At 42.7% G+C, this 26,942-nt stretch overlaps 1 protein-coding gene across 5 annotated transcripts in view; it reads left to right on the forward strand.

Annotated features, from left to right (window-relative positions):
• The window catches only part of ugt8 (UDP glycosyltransferase 8), a 43,968-nt gene that overhangs the window by 8,027 nt on the left and 8,999 nt on the right, over window positions 1-26,942 (forward strand). For 3 of the 5 annotated variants that reach the window (XR_013963405.1, XR_013963406.1, XM_080755327.1), the window contains exons 1-3: window positions 1,654-1,817; window positions 11,620-12,452; window positions 20,271-20,413. Coding sequence is in view for 3 of the 5 variants with exons in the window: in XM_080755327.1 (XP_080611453.1) it covers window positions 11,622-12,452; window positions 20,271-20,413 (974 nt within the window). In the remaining 2 variants the exon portion in view is untranslated. Of the gene's footprint in view, window positions 1-1,653; window positions 1,818-9,608; window positions 9,743-11,619; window positions 12,453-20,270; window positions 20,414-26,942 lie in introns of those variants that run through there. The other 2 variants (XM_080755328.1, XM_080755329.1) reach the window with 2 other exon arrangements.

Below are 26,942 nucleotides of genomic sequence, written 5' to 3' on the forward strand. Positions count from 1 at the left end.
AGTGGGACAGTGTGACATCAAATGTCAGTCACAGGGCAATTCATTATCCATAATTCGGCAAGACCATAGGGGACACCGGGTCATAGATCACAAGAACCGTCATCCACCAAAATAACAGATCTACAAAAGAAAAATACCTAACAACTAATATTCTGAACCCATATTGATTTGGCATTAGGAACCCATCGTGACTGCATGGCCTTGCTGACGTCAACCCCAGGCAGGGTTCGAACCCACAACCTTCTGCATGAAAGACATAGGCTATAACCACTACACTAGGGCAGCCCCATAACATTAACTTACTGAGCATATTATGTTAGCTTTGTCAGGAATGCAACGTGGCCAATTATTTTGTGAAACTGACATATTTCACATATAGGTTACGCACATGACTGATGCATGCATGTGTTCACGCACACACACACACACACACACACACACACACACACACACACACACACACACACACACACACACACACACACACACACACACACACACACTGCAGATGGCGTGTGATATGTGTTGCTCAGCACAATAGTGATGGGAAAGCAATTATCCGTCACATTCTAGAGAGATATTACCAAGCATTTTCTCCAATATGGTTTTAATTGCAGTCAGAGGTGAATTCTAGCATCGACAGAGGAACTTTATCTTGCAGACCTGTTCCATCAATGTTTTATGAACACAGTACTCTACTCGCACCCAGAGAGAGAGAGGGAGAGACACACACACACACACACACACACACACACACACACACACACACACTGTGCACACACACACACACACACACACACACACACACACACACACACACACACACACACACACACACAGATATTCACACCACATAAGTTTACCGGGTACCTCAAGTTTATAAGGCTTTCAAACTCAGCTTGCACAATTATTTAGGCCTACAGTATAGCTGCCTGCCTACTATTCATTCTGAAATGCAACAGGACATCACAGAGATAGATATATTATATTTGGGCTATGTAGCAGTCAGCCGTGCATGGCTCAGAGCCTCTGCCTGATAGCCTCAAAAGTGTAATATCTCCCCCAATCCAGTCTAGTGGTTAAGATGACTTTCACGTGGGAGACCCGAGTTCAAATACTGGGCGTTACACACCTATATACGTCACCAAGTTCCATTAAGGCGTAATATAAGGCCCAATTAAACCACACCAAAGGGTCGGGTCACTTAGGTCAAAACGACCACTCCATGAGTTGCATTGGTGTGGTTTAATTACCTTAATTAAAAACTGTTTAATGTCCCAACCCGACCCTTTATGGGCTTTACAACACACCTGTGAGTCATTGAGTCAATATACCATTAATTATATTAGGCCTATATATATAGATTAGGTCGGACAGTATAAAGGTGCATGGCACCACCTGTCACAGCCATGGCTTAACGATCCTCCCTTTTGTCACGTCCTATACGGCCAACCACTGTGTCCCATTTGCTGTGACACTCCTCCTCCTCTCCTCCCTGTGACAACACGCATGCACGCACGCACGCACACACACACACACACACACACACACACACACAGTGCACTGGGTGCAGGTCCATGCAGCCAATAGTCCCACCCCCCTGACAAAGATACAGTGAGTCTCATGTCCTCTTTTTACTCGTCTTCGACCACATTTATGCGTTGCTTCAAGCAGCCCCCCTTCCCTTTTTTTCCCCCTTTCTTTTATTTATTTTTATACTCTTCTCTCTCTCTGCACTTTTTTTTTTTACAGTAATGTTCTAGGCCCCGGACTACTTCTTCTTGTCTCACTCAGGATCTAAAATCCAAGTAAACGAGGTAAGATTATACCGGTATTCTAAACATCCTACAGGTGATTTTCTTTTTCCTTGCTGGTTTTGCTGCGCTCGTCTTGTCGCAACAGGTGCATATGGTGCCATGCATGGGGCTTTTAATGTGGCATAACTCGTTGTTGCGGTTGGCAAGGTTGTTGTTTTTGCGCAAAATAGACCCGGATTCCATCGGGACGGAGTTGTCTTTTGTCTAAAGTAGAAAAAATGACCAGAGGGGTGATGATAGAAAGCCCTGCTGCAGTGCATGATGGGGGTGATCTCAGGTGAGAGAGGTATTCGAAACCAGGCTGTTGTGCAACAAGTGTGAGAGGTTTTTCCATACGAACTATATAATCCACCGTCTGTCTGTCTGTCTGTCTGTCCGCGACACACACACACACACACATACACACACACACACACACACACACACACACACACACACACACACACACACACACACACACACACACACACACACACAGCTATATATATTGATATAAGCTATATAAACTATCGAATAGTCAAACATTCATCTTTATCTCTTATCTTTTGTTGACTTGGAGAACATAATGATATTGATATATGATATCATATGACTCACTCAGAACTAGCCCGGGCAGGTCGACTGTGCATGAATTAATTGGATAATTATTATGAAACATTATGTTAACTTTATGCTAGCTATAGACTCGAATATCAAATATAGCAGTGGTGGACCACTGGTCGGGGACCACCAGTGGGCCTTGAGGGGGTTCCATCATGTGGTCCCCAGCTAAATGATGGACAGGTTTTAACCAAATGGACCATTATATATATATAGATCTTTAACTCTTGAGAGTGTAACATCAAACGGGTCCATTTGGTTTCATCTTACACTCTCAAGAGTTAAATTATTATTATTAGGCATCTGCATTACTTAATTTACAAGAAGTCTATACACAATTAGAGAATGTAGAAGAATTGCTATTTTGATCAAAGTTTGCCTGTTATCTCCTAATGGTACAGTATACCAACATCAATACAGCATGGAATTGTGGACAAAATCGACAGCAAAATATATTCTTTAGTCTTGGGTCTGAGGTCAGGTGGTCGTGGCTCAAATGGCAATTGAATAGTGGTGGGCCTTGAAAAGCACTGATATATAGACTCATTGGAATATCACTGGGTAAATGTTCAGTTGAGAGAGCCGGGCCTGCATGCCTAGGCTGCATGCCAGCTTTGCCAGGTGAGGAGTGAGTGACCATTCAAAGCGGCTCAAACATTCTGAAAGCTTTTCCCATGCATGCAGGGCAGGCTGCAGGCGTTTACTTGTTTATGCTGGCTGCCATCTCGTCTTACCGACTTTATCTGCCTTATTTAGTGGCAAGTAGCAACACTTAGAGCCAGTCTGACTCGTTTCTGTGGACGGGATAACAAAACAAAACAAAACAAAACAAAACAAAACAGGGGAAAAGTATATAGGCTACAGAGACAACTTCAAGTGCTGTAGGCCCTATGGTCCAGAAAAATAGCAAGAGTGGATGAAGGGAAGGGAAACAAAGGAGTTTCCCTTCCCTTTCCTTCATCCAAAGTTAATAGAGATGAACTTTTTGGAAGTGAACTGCAAACAAAGTATCGAGGCCCTTTTCTTCCTAACAAGGAACCATGCATGTATCAGCATACCAGTGAAGTGATGTGGTAAACCATAGAATGGCTGATGTTGCGACATCAGATATTGTGGAGCTACAATTAAAAGTGGATGACCGCAGGCTTCTTCCCCGGATGAATTATAAGGCCTCACTCACACAATTCAATTCAAAAGGGCTTTATTGGCATGAGAAATCATATGTTTACATTGCCAAAGCAAATAGCACAATACAGCAATACTCACACACTAGTGTGCATCTCTGTTGTAACTTGCCTGTGGTGACTCCTAATGTGTGGGGTATTTAAGAATGGGATATTATAACTTAATATCTAATTACATCTCTTAGGAACAGTTTTCACAGAGTTGTGTTATGGTGTAACTTCACCAGTCAGTGGCATATACACTATGCCAGTGGTTCTCAACCAGTGGTCCTTGAGAAGGTTCCAGGTGGTCCTCGGCTAAATGATGGAGAGTTGATAACCAAATGGACCCTTGTAGATCTTTAACTCTTGCGAGTGTAAAATGGTTTAATTTTGAATGGTTTCATTTTAAATTAAACCATTTAGTTTCATTGTGAATGGTTTTATCACCATACACTATACTATAATGTCCTTATCACCATACACTATGCTATAATGTCCTTATCACCATACACTATGCTATAATGTCCTTATCACCATACACTATGCTATAATGTCCTTATCATCATACACTATACTATAATGTCCTTATCACCATACACTATGCTATAATGTCCTTATCACCATACACTATGCTATAATGTCCTTATCACCATACACTATGCTATAATGTCCTTATCACCATACACTATGCTATAATGTCCTTATCATCATACATTGCCATGATCACAGTTGTGGTTGAGTTAGTGAGGTTGTACAGTCAATGTTGGCGGCGGTGGCTCAGGGGTAGAGTGGCTGGATGGTAACCGCGAGGTTGCCAGTTCGAACCCTGTGGGCTCCCCCAGAGTTAGTGTCGAAGTGTCCTTGAGCAAGACTCTGAACCCCTAATTGCTCCTGGTGTGCTGATTGGTGCCTTGCATGGTTTCCGCCGCCATCGGTGTATGAATGTGTGTGTGTGTGAACTGTGAATGGGTGAATTTGTAAAGCTCCTTGGATAAAGGTGCTATATAAATGCACAATTTATTTTATTTTATCATCATAGTGTGTATTCATATGGTTAAACCTATAATATAACTGTAAAAAGTGTATGCAAGAGAGAGTGTTAGTGATGGATCTGTACATATTATTAGCTTGTTATTAATAACAATAGTAATTGACTTTTTAAAGCACCGCTCGTATCAGAATTGCAAGGGGATTTAACTAACGGACCAAATACGAGCAATAGCTAAAAGCAGCGCAAGGAATCAAAAATCACACCCGTGTGAAGTGAGGGGCACTAATATATTAAAGTCTAACTCATGTTGCTATGATTGGGTGATGTAATGGTGATGTAAAACAAACACGGACAAAACATTGGCATTTAATGTGACAAAATGACGTAATTTTCCCTTTGTCAATGGCGTTTTTTATGTTTGTTTATCTAAAAACCAACATTAAACCTGTTTATAGGAGCGCCCCTCAAAAATAAACACAAATAGAAATGTAAGCTAGAGCGTACAATCCGTACATGGATAAAAGTCACAGAAGGGCTAGAACAGAAGCTACGTATTGCCATTATAAACAGTTCAGTTTTGATATTTCCTCATTCTCTTGTCCTTCGAGGAATACAGACGGTATGCATTTGGATGTTTTAAATATGTAAATGCAAGTATGTAAGGAGGTTAAATATGTAAATGCAGATGCAAGTATATGTAAGCATGTTGTGAATAGGCTATGTAAATGCCAGATTCAAGTATGTAACTATCTGTAAAACACAGAGAGACAAATGCGTACGCTTGTCTATATGGCGGTCTAAAGCATAGTGTAGTAGGCCACTCTGCTGTACAAAGGTGCCGCACGATGCAAATAGCCCAACTGCTATTTTCGGCACACAACAACACACCGTTGTACGACGTGGTATAGACTATAGTACACTGATGCTTAACCCCTCAAGGGAGGCAAATGTAGGTTACTAATCACAGAGAGCCGCAGAGATTGGCTTTATCTCGCAGACTTGCACCACCATGTGATATGAAGTTGTAACTTGACTTGGACAAATGCCTAAACTGACTGACTAACTTAATCAGTGCGTGTATGGTCAGAAAGTCGCATCTCTCTTTCCACTCTCAGCAGCAGGACAGATTAGGCTTATTAACTGGCATTGTTGAATGCCACATTGTGGCTCAATTCTCCCTCGACTAATGACTAAAAACGGATGGAGAGAATGTTGATCATCTATGAGAGAGAGAGAGAGAGAGAGAGAGAGAGAGAGAGAGAATCTCTGCCAATAAATCTGCCTAAGTGGATGATTTACAATACTGGGCCTATGGCTATTTAATTGTAGATTTGTGTGTTATGTTTAATCAATTCCGAGATGTCTAATCTGATGCATAATTGCATATACGCGTATTTATTTAAATATCTGTGTGGTAGATCTCCTCTTCTGGTGTTGACATGACAGACCATCAATGTTGATACTTTCAGCACTCATGGTGTACTTACTGGTTGTACTTAATGTAAATGTAGGTTATTTCGTCCTTGTTGTAAGTAAGAGTCGAGCCATGTTCAGTCAGTGTAGGGCCAACTTCAAAGATGGAGACTGCCACTATTGTTCGTTCCACACTCTCTCCAGAGAGCCACATTGCATATAGTGTCATATAAAAAAATAGCAGATCTACAAGCTCAAAGTGTGTCGCAGTACGACGTGAGCTTGTAAGTCTGCTATTTCTGCTATACCATTTGAATTGAAATCTTTTTTCTTTTCTTTTTTTTGCTATTTTTTAAATGGAATCCTGAAAAGTATCATTTTTTATTTAATGTCAATGCCTTTCAAAGACCTTTTAATTATAGTTAGGCCTATGTTAACTTTATGAACTAAATACAAATACATTGGACATAAAAAAGACAACAATTTTAATACTACTCATTAAGCTACTAATTTAGACTGAAGTAATTAAAGCGGGTCATGTTTACATGCTTGGAATCAATAACAAATTGAAACAATCATCTCACAGTATTCTGATATTAACCTGAGAGCCCAATTACAGGTCCAGAGGTTTCAGTGGCCGGCCCCAAACTCTGGAACTGTCTGCCCCTACATATTAAGTCTGCCCGCTCCTTAGAGGCCTTTAAATCTTTACTTAAAACTCATCTCTTCTCCCTGGCTTTCAATGTTGTTTGAGCCCCATTGTTTCAATTCAATGTTGATTCTGCGGATTTTCCCCCTGGACCCACCTGAGGCTTAACAGGTTTTAACGTGTGTAATACATAATTGCTTCGAAGTTGTTTTACTATGCTATTTGTGTTGATTGTATGCTTGTTTTATGATCGTGTACAGCAATCATTTGGTTGACCTTCTGGTCTTTGTAAATAGAAATAAAGTTAGATTTGATTTGAAGTAATGGTGGGGGCCGCCGGTTGCCCATGTATGACATATATGACATTATTGAAGAAAGGAATTTATCTCAGCTGATCTCAGACTATGGCAGTTTATCACATGGCGGTCATAATATTATATTATCCATTGCCTTTTTACAGACTCTGGTCACACTTTGGATTTGGCTTGAACACCCTGGTGCAGAGATCAGATAGCAGTGTTTCTCAAACCTTTTCACACCAAGGACCCCCAAATAGTATGGATTTGGCCGCGGACCCCCATCTAATAAGGTTTTGTGCCGTCGACCCCTAGAAGTTAGGCCTGATGTCGAAAAGTCTTCTGAAAGAATATATATTCAAAGATTTGTGCCGCATTTTCACGATTTAAAAAAAAGAGCAGACCTACAAGCTCGTAGCGTGCCACTCGGTGGCACACTATGAGCTTGTAGATCTGCTATTTTTCAATAGCTAAAGTATAACATAATGCTTAGTTAAAACACCAAAAGGGGTTCCCGTCCAGAATGGGTTGAAAAAAAGAAAATCCAAATGATTCAAAATCGATTATTTTTCCAATATATTTTCAGAAATAAGTAAATAACAGATGTACAAGGCATGAGCTTGCCTTGTAGATCTCCAAATTTTTTTGAATAGCCAACATATAAATGTCTAAAGAGGTACATTTAGGATGCTATGCTACTTTTGCTGGGGACCCCCCTGGAACCCCAAGGACCCCTGGGGGTCCCCTGGGGGTCCCCTGGACCCCACCTTGAAAACCAATGATGATAGAGCGTCGCAGTCCCGAAAATGAACAGGGAATTCACTTCCGGTTCTCACGTCGTCATGAAAGGGGGCGGGACTGCGACGCTCTATAGGCTATTATTAAAAAAGCTAGACACTGCATGTTCAGTGTTGTGTACTGTAGACGTTTGTAAAAGAACAGAGTCACATTCAATCAGCATTCGATGTAGACGTCGGCTTTCTGCAAAATGTCTAATGTTTTGGCTTTGTCAGTTATTTTCCACCTGGCTTTAATTCTCGTTAGCAATATGATTTCCTCAGCCCTCCGTGTGTGGTGCATGGGTGGGTAACCAGACTCTTGTCATTAGTAACTTAAGTCATGACGCATCACACAGTCCTCAGTATAGATGGTGGCTGGTCTCCATGGTTACAGTCAACAGTCTGGACAGAGAAGTGTTTGTAATGCTATCCTCAGAACAATGCTAAAACAAAATGGCCGACAACAGTAAAGTCCCGGCCCCACCAACTTAAGCCCCAGCAGCTGTTTGTGGAGAGAAACCCCATATAGTGGATAAACAGATGGTTGATACACTACTGTATAATCTAGTTCAGATCAGAAAGGTGTCAGGCGGAAGTCTGCCACTTGATATGTGTAGTTCTGTACTGGTAACGGTAATGCTAATACAGAGTTTCACTCTTTTCTGTTAATCCTTTGACTTATTTGCAGCAGAATTAAAAAGTGGTTTAACTCAAATGTAATTAAACCAAGATACAAAAATATCAGTTCCTCCAGATAGGGTAAATTGCCAATCACAGACAGGGTAAATGCTGATTACCTTACCAATCACAGACAGGGTAAATGCTGATTACCTTACCAATCAGAGTGAATATTGGCCGATATGGCCGATCACCGGCCGATTGTCGGAGCATCTCTGGTGAATATCTTGCAGTAGCATATCATCTCATCAATCCTGCATTCTAGGTATTACAACAACAGTGTAGGGGATGAAATAGTAGTACTATAAGTGCTAAGTGGCACAGCTCACATTTGTCCCCAAGGCATCTCTGACTGTGACGCACAGCTTTGAGCAGAAGCCAAACACAGGCCTATACAGCCAGGTGTCACACCACATGAGATAATAGTCCCTATTGTTGGGATAAAGTAGACCTTTTAAGCAGTTACCATTACTCATAAGAGTGTGTACCCTAGCTGTGCTCAAGCAAGGTCACAGAGGGACAGAAAGATTCCTATATAGTGTCTGAAAAAGTAGAGACACGTCAGAATTCTCCAGGACAGACAACCCCTCTGGCCTGCGCTTCAAGGGGCGCCCCGGCCAATGGACTGATATGATCGAATCTGATTCGTGATGTAACAGGTCGTATTTGCTTCCATCTATGTCTTTGCTGTTCATATGCATAACACATGACCATTCAATTTGGGATAAGTATCCCGGGCAATCATTAAAATATGCCGGAGCTATGATTCCATGACTTATGTGTACAGCATGTTTATTGGACTATCAGATAACTCCCTCACGGTAATAACGCATCACTATACACAGTTAGTTATTATCATAAACTCGACAAAAGATGTTTGATTTCTGGGTCTCTTCACGAATCATCTTTCAAGTGTAGACGATGGAACAGACTATAGGACAGAGTGAGTGAGCAAGCGTGGGCATGTAGAAAGAACATGGTGAAACGACTATAATGGCTCTTTTGTATTTTGTAGAGAGTGTGTCCGTCCGGAGGTTTAGAATGACGCTGGTGCTACCCACGCTATGTCAGTGATGACCGTGTACACACAGTCAGGGTAAGGGGAGGGATGGAGGTGGGGCGAGACCAAGCAACGAGGACGAGGGCAAAAGGTGAAGAAGTGAGACGCGCGCATTTTATGAAAGTCACCCTCACAACAATGTTGTTTTCATCGACTACCTTTTTTCACTGAGGGAAACTAAATGAAAACAAAGCTATATGACAACAACTAAGACTAAATGTATTGAAAATTTCGTCAACAGATAAAAACTAGACTGTAAGGAAGTGACTAGTGGACAAGAGATCCAGTATACTGTAAGTCATTTAACACTTGGTTGCATGCTGAAAATAGGCGATCTACAAGCTCACAACGCGTCACAGCGCGACGCGTTGTGAGCTTGTAGATCGGCTATTTTCAGCAAGTGTAAAGTGTCATTACAACGGCATCAAATCAAACTAAATCAACTGTAGATTTAGTCGGCTAAAATCTTATGACATTTAGTCGACTGAAACTAGACTAACACTAAAACATGGTGACTAAAATATCACCATGACAAGGTGACTAAAATGTGACTAAAACTAACTAAAAGTAAACTTTCAAGAGATGACATTGAGATTTTGAGTTTTTACAGAAAGAGTATTCCACGGACGGTTTAAATTATATAATATTTCGTACGAAAAAGCACAAAAGCAGTGGTTTTGAAACATTTTCATATCAACGATCACCAGATTTATTTGTCCGAGGACCCCCTGTTGAAAAGGTTTTGCGCCAGGGAGCCCCAAAAGAGAAGATTTGTCAAGATTTTTTCCAAAAATAGCCAATCTCCTTCTCCACGCTCACAACTCATCACGATGTGACGTGTTGTAAGCTTTTAGGGTTTAAGTGTTTTAACTACGTTTTTTTTGTGCTCCTGATCCGATTCCGATCATTCGATTTTGATATCGATTTTTCCTAATCCGATATTTATATTTTCATAAGACACGTATGCCATATCACAATAGTACAATATCCATACATCTGTATATCCTCTTATTTATTCCCCTCTCTTTCTCCCCCCTTTCTCTAATACTCACTGCTTAGTGTTCACCCACTGACTGCAGGTTGAGGTGCAAATTATGCCTATAGGCCTGTGCTCGGAGGCAGGTTTGGTCATGCGCAGTGTAGGCGGGTGGAGGCTGTAGGTAGGGTATACTGGAAGGAGTGCCGATGAAGAACAGAGCTATACAGAGCTATAATTCTCATTTTTGTACTTTGTACTTTATTTCTATTTTTTGTATTTTCTTTTTTCAATAATTGTCATTGTCGGGGGGGGGGGGGGGGGGGGGGTAGGTAGGGGGGTGGTGGGTGCGGGGTGGGGGGTAGGTGGATGGTAGGAGGTTGTCCTCTAGGGATAAAACAAAACAATTCTGTACCCCCTCATTTTCTTTTCTCCCTGTATATAGGTGATCTATGTATGTTGAGACCAACTGCTGCTGGTATGAACAATAAAAAACTATAAATACAAATAAAACAAATATGCTGGAAGCCCCTTGAACCTCCACCCCAGGGACCCCGTGGGGGTCCCAAGATCCCACTTTTCCAAACAGTGTGATAAAGATTATGAGTCAATAATAATCCCTTCTGATGAGCCTATTATGATTTATGAGAGGTAGACCAGGAGGGTCAAATAAGGTAAAGCTTCAAAGTTAATGATCTGGCTCGCCCCTTAATAAGTTCAGCTATCCCTTTACATTATATGGTTTATGCTCATGGTCTGTTTGTTTGCATATATAGTAATTTAAGTGAGATTATAGTAAATTAGTAACCCTTGAAGATTTGATGTGTGGGGACGAACTCATTCACCAAAGGCCAGCAGAGTTTTCACAGTAAAGTCTCTTGTCATGAGAGGCAGTAAATATAAAAGATTATAAATCACAGTTTCTTAATAATTGACTTGCCACACAAGAGAATGATAATTATTTAGCCTACATAATGTATAAATAAAACCTAACCACTTACAGTAAGCCCTATATACTTTGTGTGACAAATATTATTATTATTATTATCATTAACATGCATCCTGTCTCCTGTCCTTGCAGCCATGCACCTACCTTATTATTATTATTATTATTATTATTATTATTATTATTATTATTATTATTATTATTATTATTATTATTATTAACATGCGTCCCGTCTCCTGTCCTTGCAGCCATGCACCTACCTCCTTTACTCCTCCTCCCCCTCGGCCTACTCTGCTGGAGCCCCGGGGTCTCGTGGGCCGCCAAGGTGATCGTGGTGCCGCCCATCATGTTCGAGTCCCACCTGTACATCTTCAAGACGCTGGCCACGGCGCTGCACCAGGAGGGCCACGAGACGCACTTCCTGGTGTCGGAGGGCCGCGAGGTGCCGCCGTCCCCCCACTACCACTTCCAGCGCTACCCGGGCATCTTCAACAGCACCACGGCGGACAACTTCCTCCAGTCCAAGGTCAGCAACATCTTCTCGGGCCGGCTGACGTTCCTGGAGCTGTTCGACATCCTCGACCACTACTCACAGAACTGCGACGCGGTGGTGGGCAGCGCCGAGACCATGGCCCGGCTCAAGGAGGCCCAGTTCGACCTGCTGCTGGTGGACCCCAACGAGATGTGCGGCTTTGTGCTCGCCCACATCCTGGGCGTCCAGTACGCCGTGTTCAGCACGGGGCTGTGGTACCCCGCCGAGGTGGGCGCTCCGGCACCGCTCTCCTACGTCCCCGAGTTCAATTCGCTGCTGACGGACCGCATGTCGCTGTTCCAGCGCGTCGCCAACACGGCCGTTTACCTGGTGTCGCGCTTCGGGGTCCACTATATCGCGCTGCCCAAGTACGACCGGATCATGAGGAAGTACGGGGTGAAGCCCCAGGTGGCCATGGCCGACCTGGTGCAAGGCAGCCGGCTGTGGATGCTGTGCACCGACATGGCCCTGGAGTTCCCCCGGCCCACCCTGCCTCATGTGGTCTACATAGGGGGCATCCTGACCAAGCCCCCCAACCCTCTTCCACAGGTCAGTACCCTATACTACGCAACAGATGGAGACACAGGGTTTATGTTAATTTTACTTTTCTTCATGGCGTTATTTGTGTTTCTTTGCCATTTGCCGAGTGCCGACATCACAAGTGTCTGCGCAAAAGAAGAAGGCACTCTCTAATAAGAAGTATAATGCCATTGTAAGAGACTAATATGTCATAACTGGGTACTTGGCAGGTTTGACTTTCACATTATTCAAATCTGTAGTTATGTGTGGGATTCAAAGCTTCATTTATGTTCCATGGGGAGTTTGGGGAGAAACCTACCCTATTTTCTTCTTCATTTGACTGCAAATTGCAGTCAAATGTCCCTCTCATTGACAAATGGCAATTAATTATTCAGAACTTGCCATGAATGAGTCCATTGCAGGGAAAGCTGGCGGTAGCCCTGCTGGAGAATGGTGTTTTCATGGATGGAATGAATCCACCTCTTGTCTCATTCACAATGCCTTGGCTACTACATGTCTGTCGGACCTCATTGTCAGCACGCACACACACACACACACACACACACACACACACACACACACACACACACACACACACACACATGTCGCATTTATCCATTGACGTATCCCTCCTATGTATGTTCTTCCTTCCTCAACCTCCTCCACAAACCTATACCTCATTTAAATCTTGTGTTGATTTTTTTGCATGTGATTCTTTGCTCTCTCTTTCTTTATCCAATGTGTTCATGCTTGTCTTCTCTGTCTCTGTCTCTCTCTGGCGGCGTTCAAAGTCATCCACTCGTTCACTACTACTGTATAGTTGGTTATAAAAGTGAGTTTTAAAACACATTTTTGCATGCCATAATAAATGTCTGCAGACGTTTGTATCCTGCCACAACGTTATGCTGCTTTCACACGGGCAGATGCAACTGATGCAAAGCTACACTAGTACACCTAGCCACAAACAGTGTCGTCGTTAAGCAGCAGTATATCCCACTGGCAGCACCTGTCCGTTTATCTCTAGCACAATCACAAACGTCCAACACATATACAATGAATTACTCACCTAATGCTGCCTGCAGATTCCATGTTTAATTCCAGCGTGTGTAACCTACATTGTCTAAGTTTTCATATTGTAAACATGGTCGCTAATGTGGTTTAGCGACTAGCACTTTGACAGCTCATCCATCGTAGCTTGTTTACAAGTGAAACGGACTTTCTGTGCATAAACTGCCTCATCAAAATAAGAGCCGCTTGTAATAATTAGTCCACACTAGTTTTATTTCTAAGTCTTCTTACAGGACGTTAACATCTCATTTGAGTTCCTTTTGAATGCCTGTCAGCATTCTCTAATAAATCCCTGTCTCTCAGCTGGTGCGCAAATGCGCCTCCATGCCTTTGATCTACCGCGCACCAAACGTTTTGGTGACGCATGCGCACTGGCGCACCGCTTGTGTGCACCCCTGGCTATGCAGGTCAAGCTTTCGCCCACCTCATAGCTGTCAATGTTATTTTGCATGGCTGTGGTGTTGAACACTTAGTATCACATACATAGCTTAACGTCGGGAAACGAATGACACGAATGACCCACCCAGGTAATGTCAATAACACTAATGACCGTAGTCTTACCGTGCAACATGAAAACTCCTGTCGAGCGGTTGTTAAAAGTTTTCTCCCACTGTCATTTCCTCGTATTTCTAGTTTATTTAAATGTCATGCAAATTTGTCCAGTGCATAGCCTACTGCAGGCCTGGTTGGCTAGATTTAGAAGACATACTGAAATGATTGATTGTTTATAATTATAGAGAAATCCCGTCATTTAACATGCATCTCTATGGGGGAGAAGGACAGCTTGCCCTGTCTTCTTGCTGCTAACGTGCCTATTGGACAAGGACGGGTTGGGGAGGGGCTTAGCGAAGAAGGGCTAATTCCCCATAAATTTTTCCATAGACTTTTCAAAACATATTTATTTAAAGAACTGTAAGCCTCGGACAAAGCCAACAGCCGAGTTGACAAATCGTGACAATAAACACATTTGTTTGGGCCGAGCAAATAACTAGAACTGGTTTATTGTCATGATTTGTCAACTGTTGGCTTGGTACGACGCTTAGACTGCAACACTCTATAGCAGCGCTTTTCAACCAGTGGTCCTTGAGGGGGTTCCAGGTGGTCCCCATGCAGCTAAATGATTGTGTAAAATGAAACCAAATGGACCCGTACGGATTTTACGCTCTCAACAGTTAAATTATTGTTAAACCTCTGCATTACTAAATTTACATTACACTACACAATTAGAGAATGTAGAATAGTTGTTACTTTCATCAACGTTTCTTATCTCTCCTAATGATACCAACATCAATACACAATTGTGGACAAAATCCTATCCAACGACAACAAAATATTCGTAGTCTTTGTTCTGAGAGTCTAAATGTCATACAATGGTGGCCCGTGGCTTCAAATGCCGAATAAATGATGGTCCTTGACATGAAAAGGGTTGAAGACCACTGCTCTATAGTGTGTAGGGGAGTGATTTCAGACACTCTGTCTCTCTCTCTTTCTCTACTGTATGTTCTGGAGTCGCATCAACAGGAAGCACTATAATTATGGATGATGCGCTGGGTTTTTGACTCGTCCTGTCTGGGGGTCAGTCAGGCTGGCCTGGGTCTCGGGGTTGAATGGAGGCAAAGCATATAGGGGGAGGAGGGAGGTCGAGTCACAAACAAGAAGAAGAAGGGACAGAGGCGAGAAGGGGGGGAGGTTTAAGTCCGTTTGTTTGCACGGAGACGAGGGCCCGCGGTATCTACTGCGGGGGGCTTTGGAATGCCACTCCTGCCAATGGGCAGCATTGTGTCGCATGGGGGGCGGAGGGGGTCATAATGGAAGTGGAAGGAGAACGAGGCCATTGTTTCCCCCGTCGGGCTCCGGGGACACTGAGACTCCTTTATGGGGACACTGAGGCTGCGTTGTGGGGACAGTATAGGGCCGCGCTGCATGCGGCCTGGGACACAGGGGAGCCAGTGTGTCCACTGAGGCCGCTCTGTGCCAGGGCCAGGGCCTGATTTTCCGCAGCTGGACCATTCTCCCGACCCCTCCTCCTCCTTGTCCTCCGCCTTTCCATCACTCAAATATGGCGGCCCCTCCCGTCGCACTTCAAATGCCGCATTCACATGGGATCAGGCAAGCGGTATAGACGGCAAACGGCAAAAACCTGCTGGACGGCACGGAACTGTAAAAAAGACGGCAAAAACATTGATGCCGTCTGCCGTTACCGCCGCCGGTTCTGGCTGCTGTTCCGTTTAGCGTCCTGCTCCCGTCCACTAAAATGACTTCCGGTTTGCCATCTATTACGCTTGCCTGATCCCATAAGAATGCCGCATTAGTGAGTGTTCCTTCTCCCACCGTTCTAAAATGAGACTTTTTTTGACGTTTACAATATTCATTGCACGCATGACATGTATGTACGCATTGTACGTATCTTGTACGCAGTCTAGTACGTATGCATTGCATGCATCACACACCCATAAATGGTTTGTGTCAGAAACATGAACGTATACTATGTAGCGCATTCCACACGCACGAACACTAGCATGTACGCATACACACATACACACACGCACGCACGCACGCACGCACGCACACCAACAGTGAGTCCTCTGTTTCTCATGATGTTTGGATTCATGCCCCCCCCATCAGCTAAGTGAGCAAGGCTTTTTGCTGACCGACATGCTGGGTTAACATGCTCAACATTCCTTCAGGAGGAGGAGACTATTAGGAGAGGAGACTAATAGTTCACTATTGTCATAACTTTCCAAGGCTTGAAATATTCCTAATATCCACTGCCTCAGTGTTGGGCAGTGAAGCTGACGTGACACTCGGCAAAAACAACGTCTAAATTTGGCTTAAGGAGTTTTCTTTGTGCTGATACACTAGATTATGTTATGCTACGATGGAGTGCTACCGTATTTGATAACTATTTGATGGAGTGCTACCGTTGATAAATCAAATTGGCATATTATCTATTGTATGGGTTCAAAGTTCACGTAGTTGATAAGGTAATTACACATAATACAAATTAATCACAGTAATCAGTGATCACAATAAGCAATATAATAATACTGATAATGATAATAATACTAATAATAATAATGATAATAAATATAGCTGCAAAACACGAAAGTTGTTTGGCATGTGCCGCATATGCGTATCGACGTTTTATTGCTGACGGTTCATGACCTAAGCCTGTTCAAAGTTTGCATTTTCAATCTGTTATTTATTTGTATTTATACTAATAATAATAATAATAATAATTGTATTTATAATTATAACACAATTGGCATTTGGCTATATTTAGAAGTAAGAATAAGCAGAATAGACACACATCAAACATTCATTAAAATATGGTATTTCTTATCACACTGATAATAGACATTATGTTGTCCATGGTGCAGTTATGCAGTATATATGCGTCTACATCTTCAACACAATTCATTTTGATATAAAGTCAGTCTGTTGAAAAAGATGTTACCAGTGAGTGATTTTTTACAAAAAGCACTCTCTAAAGTTTACAGATTAATTAAAGTTTACAGTTTAATTAAAGTTTACAGCCGATTGGATTTCACAGAGCAACGGAGAAGGTGCACAATCTGAACAGGAAGGGCTGAACATCGCACCATTTGGAGCAAGACTTTCAGAACATTTCAGTGTTAAAACTTTTTTTGGCTCAAACTCTCTCGTTTACTTTGTATTGTTGTCATGAGCAAATCTTTTCTATTGGAAGAGTTTCGCTTGAGTTTTCCCTCTTGTTCAAAGTCATTGGGTGTTTGTTCAAGGAGTTTTATGGAGCAGTTCATAAGGTTCATTTTGAAACCAAATGCAGTCTAAAGGTTGAGCACAACAACAGAGTGCAATATTATGCTGATTGTGAATGTATTATGAATGTATATGAGGGCAGTTGAATTGGAAATGACCTCTGTTCACCTCGCAGCATAGTTGCATTGAAAGCTGGTAGACTTCATTTTAATTAGCTTTTTGCTTTTTGTTAGTCAGCACGTTTCCATCTGTAGAGTGATCTGTAAATTGTGTAATTAGCTCTGTGCACGATGTTTGCCGCCCGGTTACTGTTAGGGCCGATTCATACTCCTATTTTACCGCTGTGTCAGACATTTTCAGTAGCACCAAAGAGCCGACTTTAGGACGGTACCCGCCCCCCCGAACCTCAAATGACGTCACATTGTAGGCTCTACATCATTATCATCATTATTGGACATTTGTTGTATACTGTACATTGTATAGGTTTCTTAAGGTATTGTCATGGATGTATTCTTTGGCTGTTGTGTAATTGTAATTTGACATGTACGATGTAGCATTGAAGTGTCGTTTTGTTTCTGCCGCTTGGCCAGTTCCCACTCGCAAAAGAGACTCGGTCTCAATGTGTTTTTTTTACTGAATAAAGTTTAAATAAATAAATAAAAGTTAAACAACTATACACAATTAATCATATAAGTGCTTTATACAGTTGTGCAACATGTCAGCCGCCCATTTGTTTTGTAAAGACACTGTTTGGTTATGAGCTGGATGGATGTTCTCATGTTTATCCAAGTTAATCCAACCTATATTTATTCATGGCGTGTGATGAATCATTGCAGAGAGACAGAGATAAGCCTATATGTCATGGTCTTTAATACTGGCTGTAAACCTTTATGATGCCTGGCTATGAGGCAGATAACAAACCATGACAACCACACTCACATGAAGTGTGTGTTCACATGAACATGTGATGGACGGAGCCTTAGATATAGACAAGAGTTACGCAAACTGTGTTCACTTCATGGGGCTTCAGTCCAATGGCGGCTCTCCTAGATAGACTATGCATTGAGCGTGGGGACAACCAACCAAGAAATGCATTGGACAGCTTTAATGATCTTAAATACCTTTTATTTTAAATTGTTGTAGTAATAGTACAACATAAACATTCAAGAGACTTTAGTTGTTACTCTACAATACTTTAAAACAGTTGTCATGTTGCACACATGCTTAAAATAGCTCTTATTTGCGCCTGCATGAACAGCGCTCGAGCACTGGGATTCTGCCCCCTCAACATGAGCACTGGGATTCTGCCCCCTCAACATGAGCACTGGGATTCTGCCCCCTCAACATGATCACTGGGTTTCTGCCCCCTCAACATGAGCACTGGGTTTCTGCCCCCTCAACATGAGCACTGGGATTCTGCCCCCTCAACATGATCACTGGGTTTCTGCCCCCTCAACATGAGCACTGGGATTCTGCCCCCTCAACATGAGCACTGGGATTCTGCCCCCTCAACATGAGCACTGGGATTCTGCCCCCTCAACATGAGCACTGGGATTCTGCCCCCTCAACATGAGCACTGGGATTCTGCCCCCTCAACATGAGCACTGGGATTCTGCCCCCTCAACATGAGCACTGGGTTTCTGCCCCCTCAACATGAGCACTGGGTTTCTGCCCCCTCAACATGATCACTGGGTTTCTGCCCCCTCAACATGATCACTGGGTTTCTGCCCCCTCAACATGATCACTGGGTTTCTGCCCCCTCAACATGATCACTGGGATTCTGCCCCCTCAACATGATCACTGGGTTTCTGCCCCCTCAACATGAGCACTGTGTTTCTGCCCCCTCAACATGATCACTGGGTTTCTGCCCCCTCAACATGAGCACTGGGTTTCTGCCCCCTCAACATGATCACTGGGTTTCTGCCCCCTCAACATGAGCACTGGGTTTCTGCCCCCTCAACATCGCAACTCTTCTATTAGATGGCTCTGGTGATGGAGTCAACGGAGGGCTCATTCAACCTTTTTATTATAGGAAAGGATGGAGTTTATATTAAGTCCCTTTCTGCTCATATCAGGACAATTCTTTAGTGCATATAAAACTTCATATTAATGGAACTTGACAAATTTTTTGGACAGTTTATGACATGTTTGTGTTGTTGTGGTGTTTGGACATTCCGCGAAAATAGCAGATTTATAAGCTCACAACGTTAGCGTAGCTAGTACATTCTGAGCTTATAGATTAGCTAGTATTGACCTTAAGCACACCGCTGCCAGCTTGCCAGCAAGGTGCTAACTAGGTGCAACTTCCCATTGACGGCCCATTCATCCAAACAGAAAAGTCCTATCTGATTGTATTAAACAACGTCAAACTCACCAACATTGTAGCTGTACGAAAAGCTTGAATTATCCTCTTTCAATCTGTAAAGTTTTTGCTTCTTAAAAATCCACCATAGACATGTTATGAGCTACTTCCTGTAAAGAAATTCTGTGCAGGTGTCCGAATTTGGGAGTGCTCGTTGTATATCACAGCCCTGCGTACCACCGGTTTTGAATTTGCACATAATGCAGCAGGCAGCAGGAGGTTGCTTTACTAAAAACTAGTGCTTCCAAACTCCAATACTTAGAAAGAAATTGACCTGCAAGGAATTTCTTGACAGGAAGTAGCTCATAACAAGTCTACAGTGGATTTTTTAATGAAACAAACACTTTGCAGATAGAAAGAGGATAATTCAAGCTTTCCGTTCAGCTACTATGTTGGTGAGTTTAACGTTGTTTAATACAATCAGATAGGACTTTTCTGTTTGGATGAATGGGCTGTCAATGGGAAGTTGCTTCTACAGTAGTTAGCACATTGCACCACGGCAAGATGGCAGCGTTCTGCATAAAGTCAATAGACCCCTGCTGATGAAGCCACCGGGAAGTTGGTGACGACACTGAGGCAAATTTCGGTCGGATATGCATTCAGAGAGGGTCAAAGTTTGCTGTAATTTGTTTGAAAAGCTTGAAACATATCTCTCTTTTCCCTCCGTTTCTCGACAGGAATTTGAGAGGTGGGTCAACGACACGGCGGAGCACGGCTTCGTTGTGGTGTCATTCGGAGCTGGGGTCAAGTACCTGTCACATGACATCGCTCACAAGCTGGCCGGCGCCTTGGCCAGACTCCCCCAGCACGTGGTCTGGAGGTACGGTATGCACTCGTCACTGTCTGTCACTCATTCATAGTCACTTAGTCACAGACAAGGTTCCCTGTAATGTGCGGACGCGCACGTGCCCGGAATGTGCATTATTATGTGGCATGCACGCACGCACGCACGCACGCACGCACGCACGCACACTGTTGCTGAAGCACCGCTCGGGGGGTTTGAGTGCGCGCTCAGCCCGATGAAATATTAGAGAGAACGTTGGTCACATAATGATCATGCAAATGTGCAGATTTTCATAATGATTCTTTTGTACACTACCTGTAAGTCAAGGTTGAACTTCAATGACTTTTCCAACAATGGCCTTTTTCTTTTATCAGTTCAGGACGGGAACCCCTTTTGGTGTTTTAAGGGTTATGTTAAACTTTAGCTAATGAAAAATAGCAGATATACAAGCTCATAACGAGTAATAGTGATTGCATCGAATTTTCAATTAATATAGTCCAACATATGTTAACATTGTAGTCTCTGGAGACAGACTGTTGACTCTGTCAGTACATTCAATGAAGGTGGGGGAAGTACATTTCCCATTCACTTGTCCGGAGCACGAGCACACAAATACATACAAATCAACTAAGTTGGTTTTGGTGAATACATGTTTACTTTGAATATTAGATGAATTTTCTCAGTTTCCAATTAATAGCCCTTTCACTAATCAAACATCGTTTAACATGATAGAAGGCTTTCTTAGCTTTATTTGTAGTTGTTACTTCCCCACCAAAGAGGTCCAGGTGTTATTTTGTGGAAAATAAGCCCTCAATGAATTGAATTGAATTGAATTGAATTGAATTGAATTGAATTGAATTGAATTGAATTGAATTGAATTGAATGGGGCATTGGGGTGTTGTTCTAATTTGGAAATAAGCGTATTAGCACGAAAACCCAACCCCCATTGAGGGCTTATATTAGGGGAAATAGCCAATAATGCACTTTTGCACAAAATAACACCTGGACCTCTTTGGTGGGGACGTAACAACTACAAATAAAGGTAAGAAAGCCTTCTAGCATGGAATTCTCCTTTAACATTTATTTAGAAAAGAACAAAGGAACATGAAAAGGGAATGTTAGAGATTAGATGCGTATGAAAGGTAGAAGGCCGAGGAACCTGAAACTAGAAAACAAATGTGAGTACAAGAAATGTGAGGGAGGGAGGGAGGGAGGGAGGGGGGAGGGGTACAAGATACAATGCACGAGTAATGGGTGAAACAAACGGGCATATATATACTCTCCCCTTACTGGAGCGAGGGCAGAGATACGGCGGAAAGCTTGACAGTTGCCATGGCAGCGAGGCCTTCGGTGAGTGGCGAGGGTGGAGCCAAGATCAGTTACCATGAGTAGGTAAATGGTGGAGTTAACCTGTGACTATGGTGGAGTTGGTTTGTGCTTGATACCTGAGGAAGGACTAGGAATGGAATTAGCATGAAATAGGTGGTGGAAGTAACCAACGATCTTATCTTGAAACTAAGCGTAGTCTTCCTCCTAAACATATACTGTACCAACTCCATAAAATGTCTGTGACCTTACATACATTTCGGGTATTCCAAATACACAGTCATAGATCAGTCCCATCCATAATAATGTCAGACAATATTGTTGCATTGTATACACACTCTGTATACATGATGTCATTGCCTAGTCATCTCACTTAGACTTGAAAAATACTTAATAGTGTAAACGTTGTATGTCGTGCGCTGCAATGTCGCTGAATACAAGTTTTCTGGAGCATCAAAGTGAGTTGCGAGCCCTTGTTTTCTTCTACGTTATCTGTCTTTACAGTTTGGCTCGGCACCAGGAATGGAGGACGTCCGTTACATGTCCTATACAGACAATATTGTTGGCTCAGAAAACATGAAACCAAGAGTCACTTGTCCAGTGACAACGGCACCGAGCGCTACGAGCTCGTAGATCTGCTATTTTTCAACAGCTAAAGTATAACATAATGCTTAAAACACCAAAAGGGAGTTCCCGTCCTAATGCAATCAGATAGGACTGTTCTGTTTGGATACAGTATGTATGGGCTATCAAGGCCAGAAAGCAATGTAGGTTACTTTATGTACAGTATGTATGGGCTATCAAGGCCAGAAAGCAATGCAGGTTACTTTATGTACAGTATGTATGGGCTATCAAGGCCAGAAAGCAATGTAGGTTACTTTATGTACAGTATGTATGGGCTATCAAGGCCAGAAAGCAATGTAGGTTACTTTACTGTATGTACAGTATGTATGGGCTATCAAGGCCAGAAAGCAATGTAGGTTACTTTACTGTATGTACAGTATGTATGGGCTATCAAGGCCAGAAAGCAATGTAGGTTTTTTTGCCACTCAGTAGTAAAGTAATGTAGGTTTTTGCCACTCAGTAGACGTTCCCGGACTTCCCGCCTAACTTCGAGGTATGATGATGATGTCACATGCATATACCCTCTATAACCGGACGATTTGAAAAGGCATTTCTTCCTCGGCCTGGTACTAAGGCCACGACTTTGGCCTGGTACTAAGGCCACGACTTTGGCCTGGTACTAAGGCCACGACTTTGGCCTGGTACTAAGGCCACGACTTTGGCCTGGTACTAAGGCCACGACTTTGGCCTGGTACTAAGGCCACGACTTTGGCCTGGTGGAGACAATAATTAACTGCCATAGCATGTGGTTAACATTTCACTATACAACCCCACCTGACCACGGCAATACACAATGCAGAGGTTAAAAAACACATAATACAAAGAGGGGAGAGAGAGAGAGAGAGAGAGAGAGACCAGTGTCTCGTTGGGAATCCCTCACAGTGTTTCCACGGATCTGTTATTCATTAACCCTTATTGTGTGTGTGTGTGGGTGTAGAGGGTGACGGGAAATGGGGAGAGACAGAGAGTGACACGCAGCAACGGGCGTCAGGCTCGGGAATCGAACCTGCGACTTGCTGTCAGGTTGAATTAGGCCAGAATCTTGTTTGAAATGCCCATCGATGATGTCACTGGTAGGCAGGTTTGGTCTAATCTGTGACACAGACTGGATGGACAGAAATGGATCCATAAGGTACATTAGTGAGGTGAAGATACTGTACTTTATGTTGAAAATGGGTGAAAGGTTCCTTAAATTGTCATGTTTGACCTTTGAAGACGAGCTGAGATGAAGGGTGTGTTTTTCACACTTTGGGGACATACAGGTATCTATGGTCATATTGGGGACATAGCAATATACAGTACCTGTATGCCCCCCAAAAAGAAGACATTCCAATCATCCTGTCATCAATGCATCTTGGAATGTAAACAAACATGTTTACAAAATCTCTTTTCGAAGCTAAATGGCACACTAAAATGTTTCCGAAGATATTTGAGGAATGGAATGGGCAATGCAGTTGATTCATCACGTCTTACTTTAAATCAAATCAAATCAAATCAAATCAAATGTATTTATATAGGACATTTAAAAACAACTCTCATTGTACCAAAGTGCTTCACAAGGCAGAATATTGTAACAATACAATACAATACAATACAATACAATACAATACAATACAATACAATACAATACAATACAATACAATACAATACAATACAATACAATACAATACAGTGCAGAAGATGTCAACGTTGATATTCATCTTATCGTCTGGCTGCTGCAACACTATCCTTGCACTAACGCAGTGGTTACACCTAATCTGGCTACAGTATATCATTGGCAACATAAAGCCAAGGTACAGTATGTGACCCATGAATGGAAGGAAGAAGACGAGGTAAACAAAATGGTAACAAAAGCATTCCCTTTGCTTTGTCCTTAAATTACACCTAGTATGGGCTGTCAGTGTCAGTTTAGTGAGAGCATAAGGTGAGAATTTTACCCAGTCAGGACGGGAACCCCTTTTCGTTTTTTAAGCATTACTTTAACCATTGAAAAATAGAAGATCTATAAGCTCATAGAGCGGCACCGAGTGACACGCTACGAGCTTGTAGATCTGCTATTTTTTTTTAAATCTTGAAAATCAACCTCAGTCCTAAACGGGTTAAAATTTAACCCGTTTAGGACTGAGGTCGATTAACCTTAAATAACCTTTAACATTAAATCATGTGATCACAGTCCTGCAGCCCATAACCCCATCATGGACACCCTAAAAAGGAAGGTCTGCTCAAATTGCCTGCGTGTTCAGTCTGGGTTTGGTTGGCTCTCGCAGGTCTTCGAGCCCGGCTAAAGGGAGCGAGAGAGACTAAAAGCTAAGAGAATCGTGTCATTGATTATCAGTGAGTCAATGTTGGCTTTGACTGGACACAGTGAATAGTTGCTTTGTTGAAGAGAACGGGAGATAAGAGAATTTTGGTTAAAAGGAGGAGAAACGGACAGAGGGATAGATGGGGTAAGTAATGTATGCATACAGATGTATTGTGTGCCTGTGTGGTGCCGCCTGCACTGGAAAAAAGCTTTGAGTCTCTCTCTCTCTTGCCTCTGTGCACTTTTGCACGTGCTAAAAAGGGTAAAGTCGCGAGCACGCATCCGCCTGGATGACAGCAGACTGCTGGGCGAGCGCTGGCGCTTTGGCATGGGGGGTCAGATGTATTCAACATATGGAATGAATTCTATACTGGCCCTATATGGAGCGTGTCTTGAGTGTACAGGGTTTGATGAGGTCAGATCAACATAACAGGTCAGCTCCATATATGCAGATCTAAGGGTTTGAGGTCGGATGTACTGTAGAGTTGCTGGCCGGCTCCATATATGCAGATCTAGGTGATGATCCATGTATGGTTTTGGTTATCCAGGGTTAGAAAATCCATTGTATAAATGTAACTCTTGAGGGTATAGAAATGAATCAATCCTCCTACCACAGGTCAATTTTTACATCTTCAGAGTTCAAATAACACTGGATTTGAAACTTCTTTGAAACCGGATTGTCCTTGTTGGGATCAGTACACGACTACAGTATACTGTATATACATGTACTGACACTATTTAGGCTTTGAGATTTATCTTCTTGTGTTTGTGGTCTGTTTTGTCCAACACAACATACCGGAGGAACTATGAGGTCTCATCCTGTGGAGATATTAAAAGGGCTACTTGTTGTATTTTCGTACCGGATGTGGAGCACACAAGGACACATGTGTGTTGTTGTTGGGGCAGCAGACCAGTGATCTGCTTGGTGCGTTCATGTTGAACACTGTGTTAACAATGGCTAGTTTTACCCCGAGTGGAATAGTAAGCTTTGATCTCTAGTATCTATAAGTGCTCTGTACGTGCATCTGTAATCCACGTAACATAAGAACCGTTCGTATTTGGGCATGCCTAACAAAGAACTCCATACATGGGCATAAAAGGGACACAGACAGATGGATGGAACGGGTACTCTGACACGGGTACAACGGGTATTGCATAGCCGGGTGGGGCATGGATCTCCAACTTCCATCGTTACCGACTCGGTGCGCTACAGCCGGGCACCCGGTCTAGTATAAGAAAGGCTGGCCAATGGAGAGTGACGTCGCCACATGGCGCCCATCTTGCTACAGCTACAGGTAGCTCGCCCGCTGACAACATTGTGTCTATGGGGCATGTACTTTTTAAATAACCATAACTTGCTCAATTTTCAACCGATTTCCAAACGGTTTGGATTGTTATAAACGTCAGAGGTGTCCATGGATGGCTCAACTGTCGAAGAAATAATGGACCTTGATTGAAAACCACCAATGTATGACATTGTATGTCATACAAATTGTACCCATTGCCTCCTCCCTGCTTGGCATTCAGCAACAAGGGTTGAAATTGGGGGGGGGGGTATAAGTACCTAATGACATACTAACGACATTCATGTGCAGGGGGTGTACTTGTACATCAATCTGCCTCACGCCAAGGAAATAGGAGATCGTCTCCTGACCTATTGGCCTCATGCCATGGGAACAGTTTGTTCTCAAGGCTACTTCTACAACCACATATACTACTGGTGCTAATATTACACGTACAGGCTTTAGTTTAGACATTGGTCCGACTGTCATTAGACCGACAACCTACCTCAAACCCTAACCTAACCCTAACCGCAAGCACGGAGCGGCGCATGTTGGACCGGTCCGCATGTTGGACCGTTGTTTCCGCATGTTGGTCTCTTGGTGTGTCTAATGTGCGTGTGCGTCCCAATATTACGGCTTTATAGTCTTAATACGGTGGTTTTCAACCAGTGGTCCGGAGACCACCACCACCAAGGGGTCCTTGAGGTGGTTCGGTGGTCCTGATTCTGAATGATGGAGAGTTGATAACAAAATGAGCTTTTTACCATTTAGGATTATCCCTGTAAGAACCGGATATATTTCTACTTGCAAAAAAGAGTTTCTACTAGGAATTATCAGAGGAAATGAATAAAGTTTTTATTTGCAAATTTAATAAATTAAAATTTTACATTTGGGGGATATCTTTCACAATAATAAATAAAACATGTTCTAGACATTCTAATGATCACAAAAAACATATATTACAGTTATTTTACTTACTTTTATCAGGGTTAAAGGTCAAAGGTCGAAAATTGTTTTAATTTATAGATTT

Source organism: Protomyctophum bolini (genome assembly GCF_963924005.1).
Source record: "Protomyctophum bolini genome assembly, chromosome: 3".
NCBI lineage: Eukaryota > Metazoa > Chordata > Actinopteri > Myctophiformes > Myctophidae > Protomyctophum > Protomyctophum bolini.